The sequence below is a fragment of the Periplaneta americana genome, chromosome 16, assembly GCF_040183065.1.
Source record: "Periplaneta americana isolate PAMFEO1 chromosome 16, P.americana_PAMFEO1_priV1, whole genome shotgun sequence".
Classification (NCBI taxonomy): domain Eukaryota; kingdom Metazoa; phylum Arthropoda; class Insecta; order Blattodea; family Blattidae; genus Periplaneta; species Periplaneta americana.
In genome coordinates, this window is record NC_091132.1 from 175251115 (window position 1) to 175269538 (window position 18424).

At 33.2% G+C, this 18424-nt stretch overlaps 1 protein-coding gene across 1 annotated transcript; it reads right to left on the bottom strand.

Moving 5' to 3' along the window:
• Positions 1–172: 172 nt before the first annotated feature.
• LOC138691999 (zinc finger protein 98-like) lies at positions 173–18343 on the bottom strand. Its single transcript, XM_069814736.1, has 5 exons — positions 17513–18343; positions 16687–16787; positions 10241–10378; positions 6906–6988; positions 173–1735 (listed from the first exon to the last, which is right to left on the bottom strand). The coding sequence occupies exons 2-5, from the start codon at positions 16780–16782 to the stop codon at positions 517–519; spliced, it is 1536 nt and encodes a 511-aa protein (XP_069670837.1). The 5' UTR covers positions 16783–16787; positions 17513–18343; the 3' UTR covers positions 173–516.
• Positions 18344–18424: the final 81 nt, after the last annotated feature.

Genomic DNA, 18424 nt, shown 5'->3' on the forward strand with positions numbered 1-18424 from the left:
ATCCTGCATTTGGTATATACAGTACTTCTTTTTCAAATCTGCGCCCCAAATAATTTTTTTTTTTCAAAATATTTATTTTTGGTTGCGTTGCTACAGCTATGAGCTCTCTACATACAAAAAAAATTAATATTTTACACCAAATAGGAAAAATGTTTTGAAAAATAACATCCTCTCCCCTTAAGTAAGTATTTGTTTATCATTTGAGTCAATAGATGGATACATGTACGTAAGGCGCTCCAATTTGCACAGACAATAAAATAATATAAATTACAAATGGTCCGAAACTACAGACAAATGTTCCCTTCAGATTACTCTTATTCGTGAAACAATTTCGACACACCTCACATTTCAAAGGCCTTTTGTTAGTGTGTATGCGTGCATGTCTCTTTAAAAAATCCGATGATGAGAGACACTTTCCACACACCTCGCATTTGAAAGGCCTTTCGCTTGTGTGATAACCTCCATGTTCCTTCATCCCTCCCAATTGCGGAAAACACATTTGCATTTGCGTGGTCTTTAGGCTGTATGTAACCGAGCATGTCTGTTTAAATCTGACGTTACTCTAAAACACTTACCACAAACCTCGCATTTATAAGGTCGTTCGCCAGAGTGTATGCGTGCATGTTTGCTACAATCTGATGACCTTATGAAACCCTTCCCGCAAACATTACATCTGAAAGGCGTTTCTCCTGTGTGTATGCGCAAATGTATGTTTAGTTCAGATTGTATTCTGAAACTCTTTCCACAAACATCACATATGAAAGGTTTTTCGCCTGTGTGAATGCGGGCATGTGCGTTTAAAACTGACAATTCTGAGAAACACTTTCCACACACCTCGCACTTGTATCGCTTTTCCCCAGTGTGTACGCGAGAGTGCGTTTTTAAAGCCGACGATGTTGCGAAACACTTTCCACACTCTTTGCATTTGAATGGCCTCTCGCCTGTGTGAATACGAGCATGGATTGTTAAAGTCGATAAATGAAGGAAACACTTTCCACACTCTTTGCATTTGAATGGCCTTTCAGCTGTGTGACTGCGAATGTGTGCCCTCAAATACGGCATTCCCGAGAAAAACTTCCCACACTGCTCGCATTTAAACGGTTTTTCGACGGAGTGAACGACCACATGGTTGTTTAGACTTGAACATTGGATGAAGCACTTTCCACATATGTCGCATTTAAACGGCTTTTCCCCTGTGTGAATCCGAACATGTTTCTTTAAGTTTCCCAACTGCGAACAACATTTCCCACAGAACTCGCACTTGAATGGCTTTTCTCCTGTGTGTATGCGAACGTGCATCTTTAAAAATGCCGGTGATGAGAAACACTTTCCACACACATCGCATTTGAAACGTGTATCGCCTGCGTGTAAACGTGCGTGTCTTGATAAATCTGTCGATACTGAGAAACACTTTCCACACAACTCGCATCTGAACGCACTTTCGCTTGAGTGACTTTGTAAATGTCCTTTTAAATATCCCATTTGTGAGAAAAATTTCCCGCACACATGACATTTGAATGACTTTATTGCGTTTATGTGAGAATGAATTTGCATAGATTCCGGCGTCAAAAAAATCTCGTTGCATATATCACACTTGAGAGAATTGCAGCTTACGTCACCATTACTTGAAGTGTGTTTTTCTTGACTGTTGCTACCATTCTGTGTCAATTTATCTTCCTCAAGATCATTGCTTGCGTGTTCCTGTGACAAGATCTCCTCAACATTATCCACAATGCTGAAATGAATATAGAAATATATCGATATCCACAATAGCCAATGTGGTGAAATCAAAATAAGGTACTGGTAATGGTTATTTATACATGCGTAATTTCAAGAACAATTCCTGGAGAGAGAATATCATCGAAATGATAGCTGTCCAAATCTTGGATTTAAAATATCGGCATCCTAATCAATTCATATGAACAAAAAAGAAAATGTAAATTAACGTTAAAAAAATACATAATGAAATTTTGGTTATTTCCAAGAAGTCGTCGCTGTACGATTCACATCGTTTATAGTTTACTTCTATTGTTACACAACAAGATGGATGCACTAAACGATTCACATCATTTATAGTTCACTTTTGTGAAGAATATTCTGCGACAAGATTTGGTAGCTATCAAAACGATAAAAAATTTATTGAAAATGAATAAAATACATTGAATATTATAAAGATGAACAGAGATGAGATTGATGATTTTCAATGTAGATTTTAAAATGGTTGATGCAATTGTCTGAAGAGTCTTATCAGGAACCTTTAATTTTCTGAGGATCTCCAATGTAAATTTGAGAATTGTTCCTCGCGCATCAAACATAAGTCCAACGACATTCCAATCTTGAATATTATATTTATGACAGAGATCATTACAGCATGGAAGGTAAATAGCGCATTTCTCTTCATGTACCTGCTTTGGTTGATGTTCATTAATTTCGAAAATTACAGTGGGATCAAGAATGAGACCAGTTTCTTTATCTCGGTCAATTATTATGATGTCAGCACGCCGTGTAGATCCTTCCGCAAAAAGACATTGAACTTCCTCATATACTTCGTATTCACCATGTTTATAATATAATATAATGTATATAAAACAGTGTTTTGCAAAAGTTGTATATATTTAAGGATCTGATTTTCTGTTATACGTGTGAACAAAGTACGTATTTAAACCTTCAAAATGACCCAAAGGTCGCATATCTTTGACAGGTAATAACAGAAATATTCACAATTACCTAGAAACGATGAGCAAAATATTTCAGAACCTTAAATGCTTTGTACTTACCCAAATAATCAAAAGGGAGTGGAATAAAAAAGACGTATTTCATTCTTTTTTTTCAGTGATGTAATATGTAAATTTGCTTTCACCGAAATCCGGGACATGAAGGACAAATTTTCTCTAAATTCATGCGATTAGACGTGGAATTATATGTACAGTGGAAGCGTAAAAACCTTGCAGATTGAAAGGCACAATAGCATATGCTGAAATGAATACAAAACCTATATTACGTTTTGTAATTAAATGTACGGTTAATTATATACTAAGAATTCTAGCAACAACGTCGCTAAAATACCTTCTCGTGATAAACATGTAAAAGGTGAATGAACTCGGTACGACTCGGTAGATGACCTGTTATCTTGCGCTGTGTACCAACCAACTGGCATCGAGCAGTGGCATGAATTTAGAGGTTCTTAAAAGTAAATTTACACGAAATCCGTCCACACTATTCAAATACGCCAGAGGGATAAATCAGTCTTAGGCCCGTAACACACTTACAGAGTTTTCGCCAGCGAGAAATGTGTTGCGAGAAAATAAAAAAAATTGATAACATGGATTCAAATGGACGTCCACACACTGGAAGAGATTCTCGTTCGAGGCAAAAACCTCGCGCGAGTTTCTCGCTGGAATCGGTAGCTCAGCGAATTTTCTTGACTCATGTAACAAAGATCTTTGACATTTATACTCTTTATGACGATTGAATGTAGAGAAAGATATCAAAGGTGGCGATGAATTGTATTGTTTTTATTTGAAAATGAGGAAAGATGGCTGATAATTGCAGTCAGAAACTTATCGAACTTGTACGATGTCACCCATAGGCCTATTTATATGATACACGGGATGAAAACTATAAAAACACGATACTTAAAGAAGAAATCTGGAGACAAATATCAGATTATATGAAAATAAATAGGGCTGTATTTTATTTTGTTGAGATTTAATAGTATTGATTAAACATTTGAAATAAAGTATCTACAGTATATGTCTTAACAGTTTACGTAATTTTAATGAGAATATAGCAAAAAATCCTCTATCATATCATGAATGGCAAAGTAAAGCTGTGGTCCATTCAACCTGAAATAACGCCTAAATCGAAACCAGTGTCCAAAACTACCCCTTATTTTCGTAAGATGCAATGTGATTTTCAGATATTTCTGGCTTTAATTTTAGGCCTACTTTTTCTTTTCATTAACAAAATATGTTGATGTAACTCCATTTCCTCATCATATGAATACTCAGCTTCAACATAGCGTTCGTACGTCATTTGTAAAGTACGACAATATACTTACAGGTTATATATTTACGTATGATAATATACGTAAATACATAACCTATAATATTTCCCCCAACGAGTGATTACTACAATCAGAAAAATGCTTTCTGCATGAAGGCAGTGCATAGATGATCATAGCGAGGTGTGATCTGTGATAGCGAGAACTCGCCAAGTATGTGGAGGAAGGCTCTTCGCCTCTTTCTCGCAACACATTTCTAGCTAGCGAAAACTCTGCAAGTGTGTTACGGGCGTTAATCAGTTTTCCAATCGATATGGACAAAAATCGCGATACTAATCGCAATCTCTCTAAATTCCAAGTCATCCAGAACCAGTTGAATGGAATCATTATTCATTTCCCCCCAGTCCCTCGAGAGATAAATTCCATTATGAATTAAATTTGTTAACTGTCGACGAATTCATTGCTCACTTGGTAGGAATCTGTGCACAGTTGAAACAATAGAATTAATTCCAACAACGGAAGTTCACTGGACTAAATGCAACCTACAAATTGTCAACGTACTTCATTAACATTATGTTTATAATTTAAACGAAAAGTTTTTGAGCTTACAAAATTTTTAACCATGCCAAAATTTTAATTCCAGGCCTGTAAAATGCAAAGCAGGGGCCAATATGATCAGTCTTCAGTGAAGAAGCAGGAGCTGAAATAACATAACTTCAATGTTACAGCAAAGTAAAAAATATCAGCCTCAATCAATAGCCAAAACAGGTTTTTGGGAGCCGAAACGTCAATTTGTCGAAAGCAGGTAGATGCGGATATAATTTTATTACGCAGATGTTGAAGATCAAGGCATTTCCTCGGGAGAATAAATCTCATCACCACCGGCGTGGCTCAGTCGCTTAAGGCGCTTGCCTGCAGTTCTGAAGTTGCGCTCGGGCGCGGGTTCGATCCCCTCTTGGGTTGATTCCCTGGTTGGATTTTTTCCGAGGTTTTCCCCAACCGTAAGATGAATGCCAAGTAATCCACGGCATACTTCTACTCCGAATTATCTGTTATCGCGCTTTCAATTTCTTACAACTCTTCGAAACCGACATCAAGCACTTCTTTCTATCCCTCATCATAGAACGTCTTTATACTCATCTTCCTATACCGTAGAAATAGCTCGCCTCTGGAATTCGTTACCTAATGACGTCAGGGACTGCCGGACTTTATCACAATTCAAAATTAAATTGGAAAAATTTTGTCTTAGTTAATGTTTTTAGGTACTGCTGGAAGTATTGATTTGTGTTTTTTTTTTTCTTTTTTAATCGAGATTAAAATTGCAAGTTCCTTATTTCTGTTAGTTAATTAGTTAGGATACAATTAATTATGATACTTAATCACTCATTTAAAGTTTGTGTGACTGCAACGTGTGCATATTTTTCTGTGGCTTTACTTCGTTTATAGTGTATTTTTTCTGTTTATTTCTATTATTGTATTTGTATTCCTGGTGTTGTGGAAGAGAAGGCCTGATGGCCTTAACTACACCAGAATAAATAAATAAATACATAAATACATAAATAAATTCATAAATAAATAAGTAAATAAAAATAAATAAATAGGAAAACAATTAAGCAGGAAATAAATACATATATATATAAATGAATAATTAATTAATTAATTAAATAAATCAATAAATAAAGTCATAAATAAATCAATAACTAAATAAAAAAATAAATAAATGGAAAAATAATTAAGTAGGGAATACCTAAATAAAAATAAATAAATAGGAAAATAATTAAGTAGGAAATAAATAACTAAATAAAAATAAATAATTCAGTAGAAAAAATAATTAATTAAATAAATAATTAAATAAATATATAAATTCATAAATAAATAAATAAATAAATAGGAAAATAATTTAGTAGAAAAAATAATTAATAATCAATTAAAAAATTATTAAATGGATAAATAAATTCATAAATAAATTAATAACTATATAAAAATAAATCAATAAATAGGAAAATAATTAAGTAGGAAATAAATAACTAAATAAAAATAAATAAATAAATAAATAGGAAAGTAATTAAGTAGAAAAAATTAATTAATTAAATAAATAAATAATTAAATAATTAATTAAATAAATAAATAAAAATAAATAAATAAGAAAATAATTAAGTAGGAAATAAATAACTAAATAAAAATAAATAAATAAATAGGAAAATAAATAAATTGGAAATAAATAACTAAATAAAAATAAATAAGTAAATAGGAAAATAATTAAGTAGAAAATAAATAAATAATTAATTAAATAATTAAATAAATAAATCATCGGCCTCGTTTCACCAAATATCATCTCGGTATCACCAATCTCTTAGATGCTAAATAACCTCTTAGTTGAGACAGAGTCGTTAAATAACCAACTAAAAAAAAATAAATAAATTTCATTCAGCATGAATATGTAGTATTTAGTATTTATATTGGTGTTCATATCCCCGGTTTTATGGCCAAAGGGGCAGTCTTTCTTACCCATTCTGATTATTGGTGGAAAAATACACGTGGCATAGAACAACTATTCCATCTCACATACTAAGTTTTTCACAACCCGAAACTGCCTAGCAAGGACTCGTTTTCGCGTAACTCTTAAAGTTTCTCCTCCCATTTCCCCTCTTTCAATTAATTCTATTTCGGCTGCAGAATCAGTTCCCCTGGTACACTGAGGGGATAATATCGCCTGTATGTACCTCGCCACTGAAGATGTCTACCGCAGCAGTAGACGAAACGTCTGGTAGCAACATCACCACCAGAGCAATGGTCTCTCAGCCCAGAAATTACTTGTTCAATAAAATTTATGTCCTGCGTCATCATTAACGAAATGGTGACAAACTGGAAGGAGAAGAAAAAACCAGCACAGTACACTCACCTATTAGAGAACACTTCATCTTCCTCTGAAGATACTTCCACTTTTAGTTCCTGCTGAACGACGTCCAGATCGAACACATCTTCCTGGAAAAATTATTAAAATTTGAATTCAGAATCAATTTCAACCTCGAAAATACGTGCATGTGATGTATAGAGGTCCTGCAAAATGCATAACCAGAAACTGCTACAATATTTGAACGGAGTTACGCTATAAACCAACCGACAGAAATCTGTTTTCGAGATACTGAAGTAAATCTCGTTATTTATTAAACATTTTATACAGGAAGCATTGTATTTTTTTTATTATTGGGTTATTTTACGACGCTGTATCAACATCTAGGTTATTTAGCGTCTGAATGAAATGAAGGTGATAATGCCGGTGAAATGAGTCCGGGGTCCAGCACCGAAAGTTACCCCGCAGGAAAGTATTGTAACATTCACACTACAACAATATATAAAACAAATGATAATAAAAAAAGGACTAACTGATTTTTAATAATAGATCGGCAGTTGATTTAATATAGCAAAGCAAAATAAATTAATGAATTTTATGTAAGGAAAGATTACACAGGATTACAACGAAGAACTAAACACAATCAAATACAGAGCACAAGAAAACGGATACAACCCCAACATAATACGTAAGACAAAACAAAACCACAAAAAACAAAAGAATACAACACAAACACAATAACACAAAAAATACATCACGCTAACATACGAAAACAAAAACACACATAAAATTGCAACCTCATTCAAGAAATTAAACTACAACATCGCATACAGAACAAATAACACTCTACAAAAACATCTCAACACACAAACAACACAAACAAACAAATACAACCACACAGGTGTATACAAACTCAAATGTAACACCTGCAACAACTTCTACATAGGACAGACAGGCAGATCGTTTCAAACACGTTACAAAGAACACATCACAGCCATAACAAAATTACAAAACACCTCCACATATGCAGAACATATCACAAATGCCAACCACACCTACAGAAACATCAACACAGACATGGAAATACTGCACATCCGACCAAAATGCCAGAAACTCAACACACTAGAACAATATGAAATATACAGACACACGAAAACACACCCCAACGATATTCTCAGCACACAACTCTATTTCAAAACACATACACTCTTTGACTCTACACTACGAACGCACCCACACAGGAAACAAGACCAACAACGACCAGTTCCGAAGATGACCGAAAATAGGTCGAAACATGTTAACAAGGTACGTTCATATTTAACACAAGAAAGTTCCTATCATATATATTCCAAGAAAAGAATTTTGATTTTCAATATGTGCATTCTTCAATTTTTCTGAGTTAATAATCAAGTCAATAACAGATTTCTGCAAATATCTCCATTTTCTTTTTCGGTTGGCCAATTATAGCATAACTGTCTATTTTGTGTCAATAAAATACAAAAAATTGTATATACTGAAACATTACGGCTGGTTTCTCCAAGTATTGTTAGAATGTTAAACTATAAACAGTTTGTTAAATATAGTTTTTTCATATCTTCAACACTAGTTTGGCTTAAGATTGTTAAGTGTTTGTTAACTTTAAATGTGGGATTTTAGGCAGTTAACTCATTTGACAGATAGTTAAATATGGCAGATGACACCACAGCTGTTCAAACAGAAGTTGGAAAATAATATTTTATGTCTCTGTTCAGGGAATGTTTTGTGAATGACTGGTAACATAACATTTAAAAGACACTTTGGAAAGTTAATAATACAGTATATAGGGAAGATAATCTTCAAAAGTGAACTGATTATCATATTGTTTCGAATGTAAAAATGAAAGCTGTCTAAGTTTAAAACACACTTAAAAATTAGAAATTAGTTAACATCATTCGAAATTTTACAGCTCTGTCATACAAAAATGCACTGTGACAGAGCCATCTTCAGTCACAAGCCGGAGCATGGGTAGGTTTGGCAACACTGAGTGGAGACGGCCAGAGGCGAAATAAAAGCATGACGTTTGACATTTTAGTGCTTTGATTTCGTTGTCACATGTACATTTTCGACATTAATTTCGACAAGTGCATATGGTCAAGATTCAGCGTACTGATGTACGTAATTTATTACGAAATACGAAATGGTATTTTATTCGAATTTCAGAATACCGCCTAAGTACTTGCATACAGCCACTTATAACTTCAAAAAAATTAAAATCATACGTGTTTTCAATTGATGGTACAAGGGAAAATAAATAAATACTTAAAGAAATACTTCTACCAAAAACAAATAAAATAACGACGTACTTTCGCAGTACCCTATTCCAATCAATTAACCATTATGTGGCTATTAAATTGACAATGTTTTGTCGCTTTATGTTGTTTCACCTCTGACGTGAAAGGTCTAGAATATCATATAGGCCTACATTTTAATTTCATGTGCTTATCTGTCGTGCTTTTCAATAAATATTTCCGATACCCAGGAAGCCAGTTTTAGTTTGAACCTCGCCAGTCACCATAACAATACTGTTATCCTAAATTATTTGTTATAAACTTTAAAAAATATATAATTTTTAATAGGTCAAGGCCAAGTATAAAGATTTATAAAAAAATTAAGAAAAATACCTTCAATATACGTAACATAAACATCATTATCTATTAAGCATGTGCCAATTAGCATAACATAGTGAACTTTAAATCCTGTAAATACGAAATGAAAAGAAACATGTTTATAACTAATTTATTACAAAAGGAATAATATTAATAAATAAACCTCGAAAACCAACAAAGTGAGTGTATGCATCTACAAATTATAAATAGTTCTGACGTATAGCTGGCATTCTGAATCTTCAACAAAACTGCAACATTTATGGGATCACAAAACAGCTGTTTACAATGAACTTGAAAATCAACTGCGTAACTTTGACATAGCAGGCGAGAACCAACAATTTGGCTAGAATTCTGATACATCACAAACCACAAGTAAGACTATAAAAATGTAGTTAATACAATATTTAATATTTACTTTGTCATCACTAACCGTAAAAATTTCCAAAGACTGCAACCATTTTTTTTTCATTTATTGTCTTCATCTTATCGCCAACACGCACTTAGTTTATAATACATCAACAATTAACGTTTGGTACGACCGCGAACATAATTCCATCGACACACACTTATATTGTAACATTAATTTACACTGAAAATCGGCATTAGCACAAACACCTGTACTGTATGGTCGGCCTCTGGGTGACAGTTAATTACAGTGTTGCCAACGTATGGCTCCGGCTTGTAACTGATGAAGGCTCTGACTACGGGTATATTTATATTTGACAAGGAACCACTTACATCAACTTCAGTTTTCAGCATGGAAAAGCTGATAGGAACTGGAGTGTCTTCAACTTTTATTTCTCTTTTTACATCATAGCTGTGGTCCATGCTGTCTGTCTTCATGCTCGCCACTTCCAGATGCGATAAATTCCCTTCCTACACACACAAAAAAAAAAAAAGACCGTGAATATATAGCTTTATTAGGGTATAGTAAAGACGACTTTATATGTTTAATTACTCTTTCTGGGGTGCTAAACCGATTATTATGTAAGAAAACAATAGGTAACTTTGTACCAGTAATGAAATATTATTATTACTATGACTATTATTATTATTATTATTATTATCTCAAAATTTTTCACTCGATAAATAGTCCTGCCGATTGCCAAACTCTTCAAAATAATATTAACTCTATTGAACTTTGGTCTGACGATAATAGAATGAAAATTAATGAAACAAAAACTTTTGTCATTTCGTACTCTGGAAAAACTACTTCCATAAAATTTAATTATTCTCTTAATAACGTCTGTATTATTAGGAAAAATTCTATTGGTGTATTACAAGATTCTAAATTATATTTTCACGATCATGTTCAATATATTTACTATCATTCAATAAGAATTCTTGGTTTAATAAGGTCTATAACTTATTCTTTTTCTACACCAGAGTCTCTATTTATTCTATACTTCACTCTGGTTCGATCTAAACTTGAATCTGCATCTATAGCCTGGAATTCCATTACTTCTACTGATTCGGTTAAATTGGAAAATATTCAAAGAAAATTTATTTCTTATGTGCTTTACGATTTAACCCAATTCCTCTGACTTCAGTTATGAGATTACCTGTAAATATTTTAACTGTTGTAGCCTTTATTCTAGACGTCAGAATCTTGATTATCAATTTCTTTGCAAAGTTATCTAGGGTGATATTGATTGTGAGTCTATCATAAACAATATCAGCCTTCGTATTCCTACAAAAAGGTTTAAAATTTCAAAAAAAATTGTATAACAGAAATTCAAAATCACTTTCTCCAGTCTGTAGATGCATAAAATATGCCAATTTGCATGGGTACAATTTAGATCCTTTTAAAGTATAGTTTCGTTTTGATTATTAGTATTTACTGTTCTTGTTCTCAATTTTATTCATGTATGTTTTTGTTTATTTAAGATATTATTTATTTTATTTTTGCAACTTTGTATCTTCTGTTTGTGTACTGTGCTGAACTATAATTGGCCTCTGGCTGTTGTTCAGCACACAAATATTAACAATAAATAAATATTAATAATAAATAAATAAATAATATTATTATTAATTATTTATTATTATTATTATTATTATTATTATTATTATTATTATTATTATTATTATCGTGTGTAAGAGTCGTCAATCTAGTTCTTAATGGCAGTCATTGGCTAACTTCCAAAACTCAGGCGTGCAAATTAAAGAAGAAAATTTATGACAGAATAGAAACAAGTCCTTAAAGCACACAAGAAATTTATTAAGCCTAGAATTAAAGCCAGAAATATCTGGAAATCACATCATATCTAACGAAGATATGGGCGAGATTCAGTCACTGATTTCGATTTGGATTATACGTTTAGGCGTTATTTCAGGTTCAATAGACCTCAGTATTTTGCCATTTATGATATGATAGACGATTCTTAGCTATGCTATGATTAAAATTATGTAAGCTGTTAAGACATTATTTCAAATCTTATAATGAACACTATTAAATCTCATCAAAATAAAATACAGCCCTACTTATTTTCAGATCTTATATTTGTCTCTAGATTTCTGTTTTAAGTTTCGTGTTTTTATAGTTTTCATCCCGTGTATCATAAATAGGCCTACTAATGACATCGTACAAGTTCGATAATTTTCTGACTGCAATTATCAGCCATCTTCCCTCGTGAATAAAAATAATACCGTACAATTCACTGCCACCTGTGATAATTACTTCTTTCTCTTTTTCTACATTCAATCGTCATAAGGACTATTAACTGTCAAAGATCTTTGATAAATGTGTCGAGAAAATTTGCTGAGCTACAGTACCGATTCCAGCGAGAAACTCGCTCGAGGTTTCCGCATTGAACAGAAATCTCTTCTAATGTGTAGACGTCCGTTTGAATCCATGTTAGAAATTTTTATTTTTGACGCAAAATATTTCTCGAGTGTAACGACCCTAATACCAACAAATACCATACTATAATAATACCGGACAGCTAGCAGTTCTGAGCGCGAACGACGCTGGTGCTGCTATCTAGGCGATACTCGCGAAACAAGCTGTAATCAACTGCAATGTATATTGTTGCTGGGCTAGTTAATAGTTTTATTAATTAGTGTTGTGTTAAAACGTCAGGGTGTATGTGTGCTGTTTATCATTGCTACGATTACAGCATTACAAATTGGTGCAAATCGTACTTTCGATTTCCGAGGGATCATAAAAACATGAATCAACAACATTCTTTAGTAGGCTTAATTCCTTTGTCTTTGTGTTTATAAAAAAATAGAAATTAGCTTTTTTATTTAGACCTAATAAGTGAACAGAAGTTAAAATGTATTGGAGATTTTAACGTTTTATCAAATTAAGTATTATTGATGACCATGCCTTTGCTATTATTACAAGCATTAGATTGGTATCAATTTTATCTTTGCAGTTGTCAGCAATGCGAAATAAAGCATTATTGTAATTCATTCTTAATGTCAGAATTGATTTTATCTCACTAAAGCAAAGAAACTTTATGTAACAATTAATTACGGAAGGTAATATGAAATACGAAATATTTCTCACAATAAGCAGTTTTGATATAAGATAATTTTACATCAAATACTATTCAACATTTCTTAAGTGTTTCATATATTATACCAAATTAGTTACTCACGTTTTAAACAATAGTCAGAAACCCGATATGTTAATATTTGTATCTGTGGACGTAATTCCACGTCGCTCCGCTAGATGTTAGGTCCGCGATATTTCACACTTACATCAATGCTGCTAGTATACAGTTGTCCGGTATTATTGTAGTAAGATATTTGATACCAACTCAAATTCAGTAGAGGTCGAACATTATTCAACCAGCACTGAGGATAAGGGGTGAATCATTCCTCTGGCCCAGCCACTAATAAATAAATTTAAAATACCTTGAAAACGACTTGTATTTATAGTATTAATTACTAGAAATTGATGTGATCACTCGGAGAGCTGCAAGCCCACCCAACTCGCCCTAAATACGTACCTTACTTATATACGAAAATCGTCGTGCGTAAACGAAGAATACCGCCATATTTCTTTAATGTAAAAGTGGGTTTCAGTGTTGCCAACATAGTAATAATACTACACAACTAATCAAACCAAACCTAATCTGTCACATAATACACACCTAATCAAACCTAACCTAACCTGTCACATATTACCATACACCTATAGTAAAATACCTCACATTTAGTATCATTTCGTTCTGCCAATCTTGTCAGTTTCCATCTAGTGGATCATACTAATACTACTATTTCGAAGAAGCAATGGGGACTTTCATAATAATTACATTTTACATGTTTCGTGATAAACTAAATGTGTTAATATAATAATTCTACATGGCTGAATATTCTGAAATGGGCAAATATAAATAACAAAACTGGAAAAAATATATTATATTAAATTGTGTATTTTTTCTCACGTTGGTTACATTTGCTCCTATTATTGAAGATTCTGGTATCAGTTGAGCTTAAAAAATTTTTATGTGAGATTTTCTAATTTAAAAAAAAGCCAAGGGATTATTGTTATCTTTCCCTTACAGCCCATTGTTTAAGGTATCTTCTGAACTTCTGTACTTCAGATTTCACTTGTCTTCGAACATTTCTTTTTTCACGATCAGTCATATCTGCAATTTCCTTTCCTTTTTTTATATTCTTTGCCATAGTCCCTTTTTTTCTGCAACTCCTCTTCAGTCATATTTGCCCTCTGCCTACGTATCTTCTTCCTTTCATATTTCCTACTTTCATCATCAGACTTTTTTTCTTTCCTATAAACAATCACATGAAATAATATTCGAAGTTACTTTCAGTATTTAATAATTGTATGTTAAATGGAACCTCGGTCCCATAGTAAAGGGACCGACGTTACAGGGACCATTGTTACAAATTAATATAATTTCCGCAATAGTTGTGACACAAAAAATCGTTAAAAATATCATGGAGGTTAGATTTTTTAGTCGACAAACATTGTAATGTTTTGCATATACTACGAAAGTTTAATATATACAAACTATATTTAATGCACCTGGGACCGGTGTTACCAATAGAAAACATAACATTCAGTCATCAGTGATGGTTTTTGTATTTTTCAATAAAATAAATTACGACAATGGACGAAGAGTTTCTTCACTGGCGCTATGTTGACCTCTCATCACTACCAACCGTTAAAATTTACCACATGAAGCAAAATTGTCTTTTGTCTAGCTCTTTTATTTCGAGGGACCGGCATTACGAAATTTTTGGGGACAAACTTTACGTTAAAGTTGTGTCCTTTCAGAATTAAACAAACAACAATTCCTGTCTTTCATAAGTATTTTAACTATTTATTTTTATAATCTTGGCCGAGAAAATAAAATCAAATAGAAACATTCCGAGAAAAACTTTGTGAAACGGAGTAAAATGTAGTTGGGGACATAGACGTTAATTTTTAATTATAAATTTTAAAATTAATCTTTTATGCTTTGTTTCCAACTAGAACATGTTAGAGTTAGTTAATTAAACGCAAAAGAAATGAGTTAACATTTTCAAGAAACTCCTTAAATCAGCCGGGACATACATTTACCCATTTCAGAATATTCACCCATATATGGTACAATAAGATTTGAAATGTGTTGTGGTTGTGATAAAAGTATTGAAAATTGGTTTATAGCGCCACATTGGCAGTGATAAAAGTGTGCAATATTCGTTTAGTGGCTGGTGGAGGCTCTAGATTGACCAGATAAGGTGTAGCCAGTGAAATCATTTGCTGTGCAGTCAAGCTGGTTTTGAGACCAGATTATATTACAAATTATTCCTCTGCATTTCTGGATCATGATTCAAAGTTAGAATCGTTCCCACAGACTAGTCTAACTTCATGTGAAAATTCCTTCCTACATGCACAATCGAATCAGTTGGAAAATCGCCAGGTCAAATGAAGACGCCTTATATCACTTAGCTACAGCTAGAGATGAGCTTAAACAATATTTTCGAGTATCTGTGACAACTGTGACTGTGACAATTAAATATCTGTGACTTTTATCGATGATTTTGTCACACCGATATTTTATATCGATAAAAATTAATAGGAAATATTGAAGAGCAGTGCAATGTGAATACGATTTCTCTATTCACACCACTCATTGGTGATTTTTATGGGGAAATCCAACAAAGAAATTATGTACATGTACCATTAACAAATAAATACTTACCTAACTGAATAGTAACATGTCAAAAGTTAACCTCATGTACCAAGAGGTTATATTATAGATATTGAACCAGTTGATTATTTTTAAATGTAGTTGGGTAGGGAGAAATTGAGGTTATATGATTATCCTAAACGTTTTAAAAATTGATACTTTTTATTGTTATAATGGATAAGTTATTTTAATCGTGCATTAACATTACAATATTCAGTCACAGAATAAAAATTAATGAAACATAAGTATTCGGAAAAAGATTGGAAAATAATTACAAAACAAAACAGTTGTTCAGACAGGATTTTACACAAGATTAAGTACTGGTAACCAGTGGTGTTATTATTTAAATCGTGTAATAACTACATCATTTATAATAAGATGGAGAAACTACCGCCTGATTGCTGTTATTGTATCATGCACACGCACAAACCTACGACGTAGAGGAGAAAATATCAGTCACAGAGTACTGAATACGGAGCAGATTTCGATAGCCATATTTTGTCACAGATATTTCGCGCCATCAGTCACAGGTTTATCTGTGACAAAATATCGGTTTGTGAAATATTGGCCATCTCTAGCTACAGAGTGGGACTCATAATTTAGTCTACTGAATGTAAAGCGTGAAATATATGCTTCACTGCATTGTTAGACAAACATATAAACAAAATAAAATCTAACACTTTCCAGTTTACAGCTAAACTAGCGCTGAGTTCGTTCCTCGTAGACACCATCAAGAATTTATAGTGTCAACTTTTGTTACAATACGAAAGTTTTATGCTAGTGTCGAAGCCGCTATTCTTTGCATATACGAATCTGTGACAGGTTATGATATGTCAATTTAGGCTTTCGTTGCTCCTTGCATATATACGAATCTGATAGGTTAGGTTAAATTACTTTAAGCTTTTATTACGCCTTGCATATATGCTGGGCAATGGCTGCTCAGTTTTTCTTTTGTGATGTCAGAATTGGTCTAGTAACAAAATATTTACACTTCCGAAATGCTCGGAAGAAACTCAGCGCTAGTTCCAACCACTTTACCTCTGACAAAGTGCTGTTCTCCCCTATTTCGTATGTGTCACCATATGGTTGTACGCCCAATGGGTGAACGTCAGGTTCCAACTTGATCACATCCATCACAACTGAAAGACAAGGGTGATCAAAATTGAAAGTGAATGACAGAAACTGAGCTGTGCAGAACAAATTTTCCAAAGATGTCAGTAGCTGGTAATAATGTTACACAGAAATACGAATGTTTAATACAGGTGTAATTATCACGAAAAATTCAACACATTCAGTTCGTGTACATAACAAATAGCTTGGTAGATCTTTCTTTTAAATAGGTTATTTTACAATGCTGTATCAACATCTTATACTATTTATCGTCCCGTGCCCAAAGTTACTCGGCATTTTCTCAAACTGGATTGAGTGAAAACCCCGGAAAAACCTCAACGAGGTAACTTTCCTCGACCGGGATTCGAACCCGGGCCACCTAGTTTCGCGACCACACGCGCTAACCGTTCCTCCACAATGTGGACAAAAAAAAATGGTATGTAGTAACAGGTTACCCCTGCACCCATCCCAGGGATAAATCGATGACTTTACTCACAGTGCTGCGTTTGGTTATTAAACATGGAAATTATCAAGAAACCGTACTTCAACCATGACCAATTCTGTTTCTCGTTTTGAACAATTTGGATCAGATTTCATTGAATTCAAAAATTTTGACATAGAACCTACATTATAAAATTAATATAACACGTTGGTAACAGCTGTAGCCCCATTACAAAGTATAAATCTTGTAATCCAACGACAATGGACCAATATCAGACTTTTCGTACAATAACAAATGAACGTATATACATACTTTATGTTATAAGACAAGCAATGGAATGAATGAGTCGGTAATTATATTCTGGTATCAGCGCAATTCCTACTACACTTCCTGAACGATAGAAAACGAATATAGCATCAAATAGAAATAACTGCTATAATGATAATACGTTTGTTAATCCCATCGCACACGGCCTTCTGGAGATATATTTTTCATTAGTAAGTTTCACTTTTCACTACAGGGTTGCGACGAGAACAAAGTAAATTCCAACTATTTGAGTGATTGCATTTATGAAAATTAATATTAACCATATCGAAAATAGAAAATATCCAGAACAACTTCTTCCGTCCTTTCAAGAAAAGACGTTGCAAAAACATTTTCTTTGGCGCGAAAATGAAAACACTACGAAAAAATGTGCGGAAAAAAGAAAACTTGGAATAAGTTGAAAAATAATATAAGAACTCCAAATTTCCGCAAGTAAATTAACAAAAACAAAGGAAAGATCACCCTTTAAATATAGACAACTTCAAAGATACATTTCAATGTATAATAACGATCAACTTAACATCCCTAGTCTGTGATAGTCTACCCAAACCTAACCCAATCTATGTCATGGACGAAACATTCAGTAAATAACTACCTATACTGATCACTTACCTCATATTAATGAAGAGGTGGATACATATCTCCCACTTCCATGAAAAAATAATGCATGCGATCACGATGATCTGGATATGCCCTCTTGAATATGAACTCTGCTAATATCCGATATCAGGACGTAAGTACGACTTAAACATATCAGACAAACATAGCAATATGGCTGAAAACCACTTCCAATCTGCCGACATCCGTATATGTGTCAATATATTAAATCTACACACTGGTTTTCCGCCCACTCTTTCTAAGTGTTTCCACATTAGGAGTAATGATCATAGGGTTTTAGAT

Excerpts from the sequence above, each read along its gene's own strand:
- LOC138691999 (XM_069814736.1), bottom strand. The coding sequence starts at position 16,782 with ATGGATGTGATCAAGTTGGAACCTGACGTTCACCCATTGGGCGTACAA. Across the intron at positions 10,379-16,686 it reads AGAACAGCACTTTGTCAGAG|GAAGGGAATTTATCGCATCT; the intron begins GTAAAGTGGTTG and ends TTGTGTGTGTAG. Across the intron at positions 1,736-6,905 it reads GATGAAGTGTTCTCTAATAG|CATTGTGGATAATGTTGAGG; the intron begins GTGAGTGTACTG and ends TATTCATTTCAG.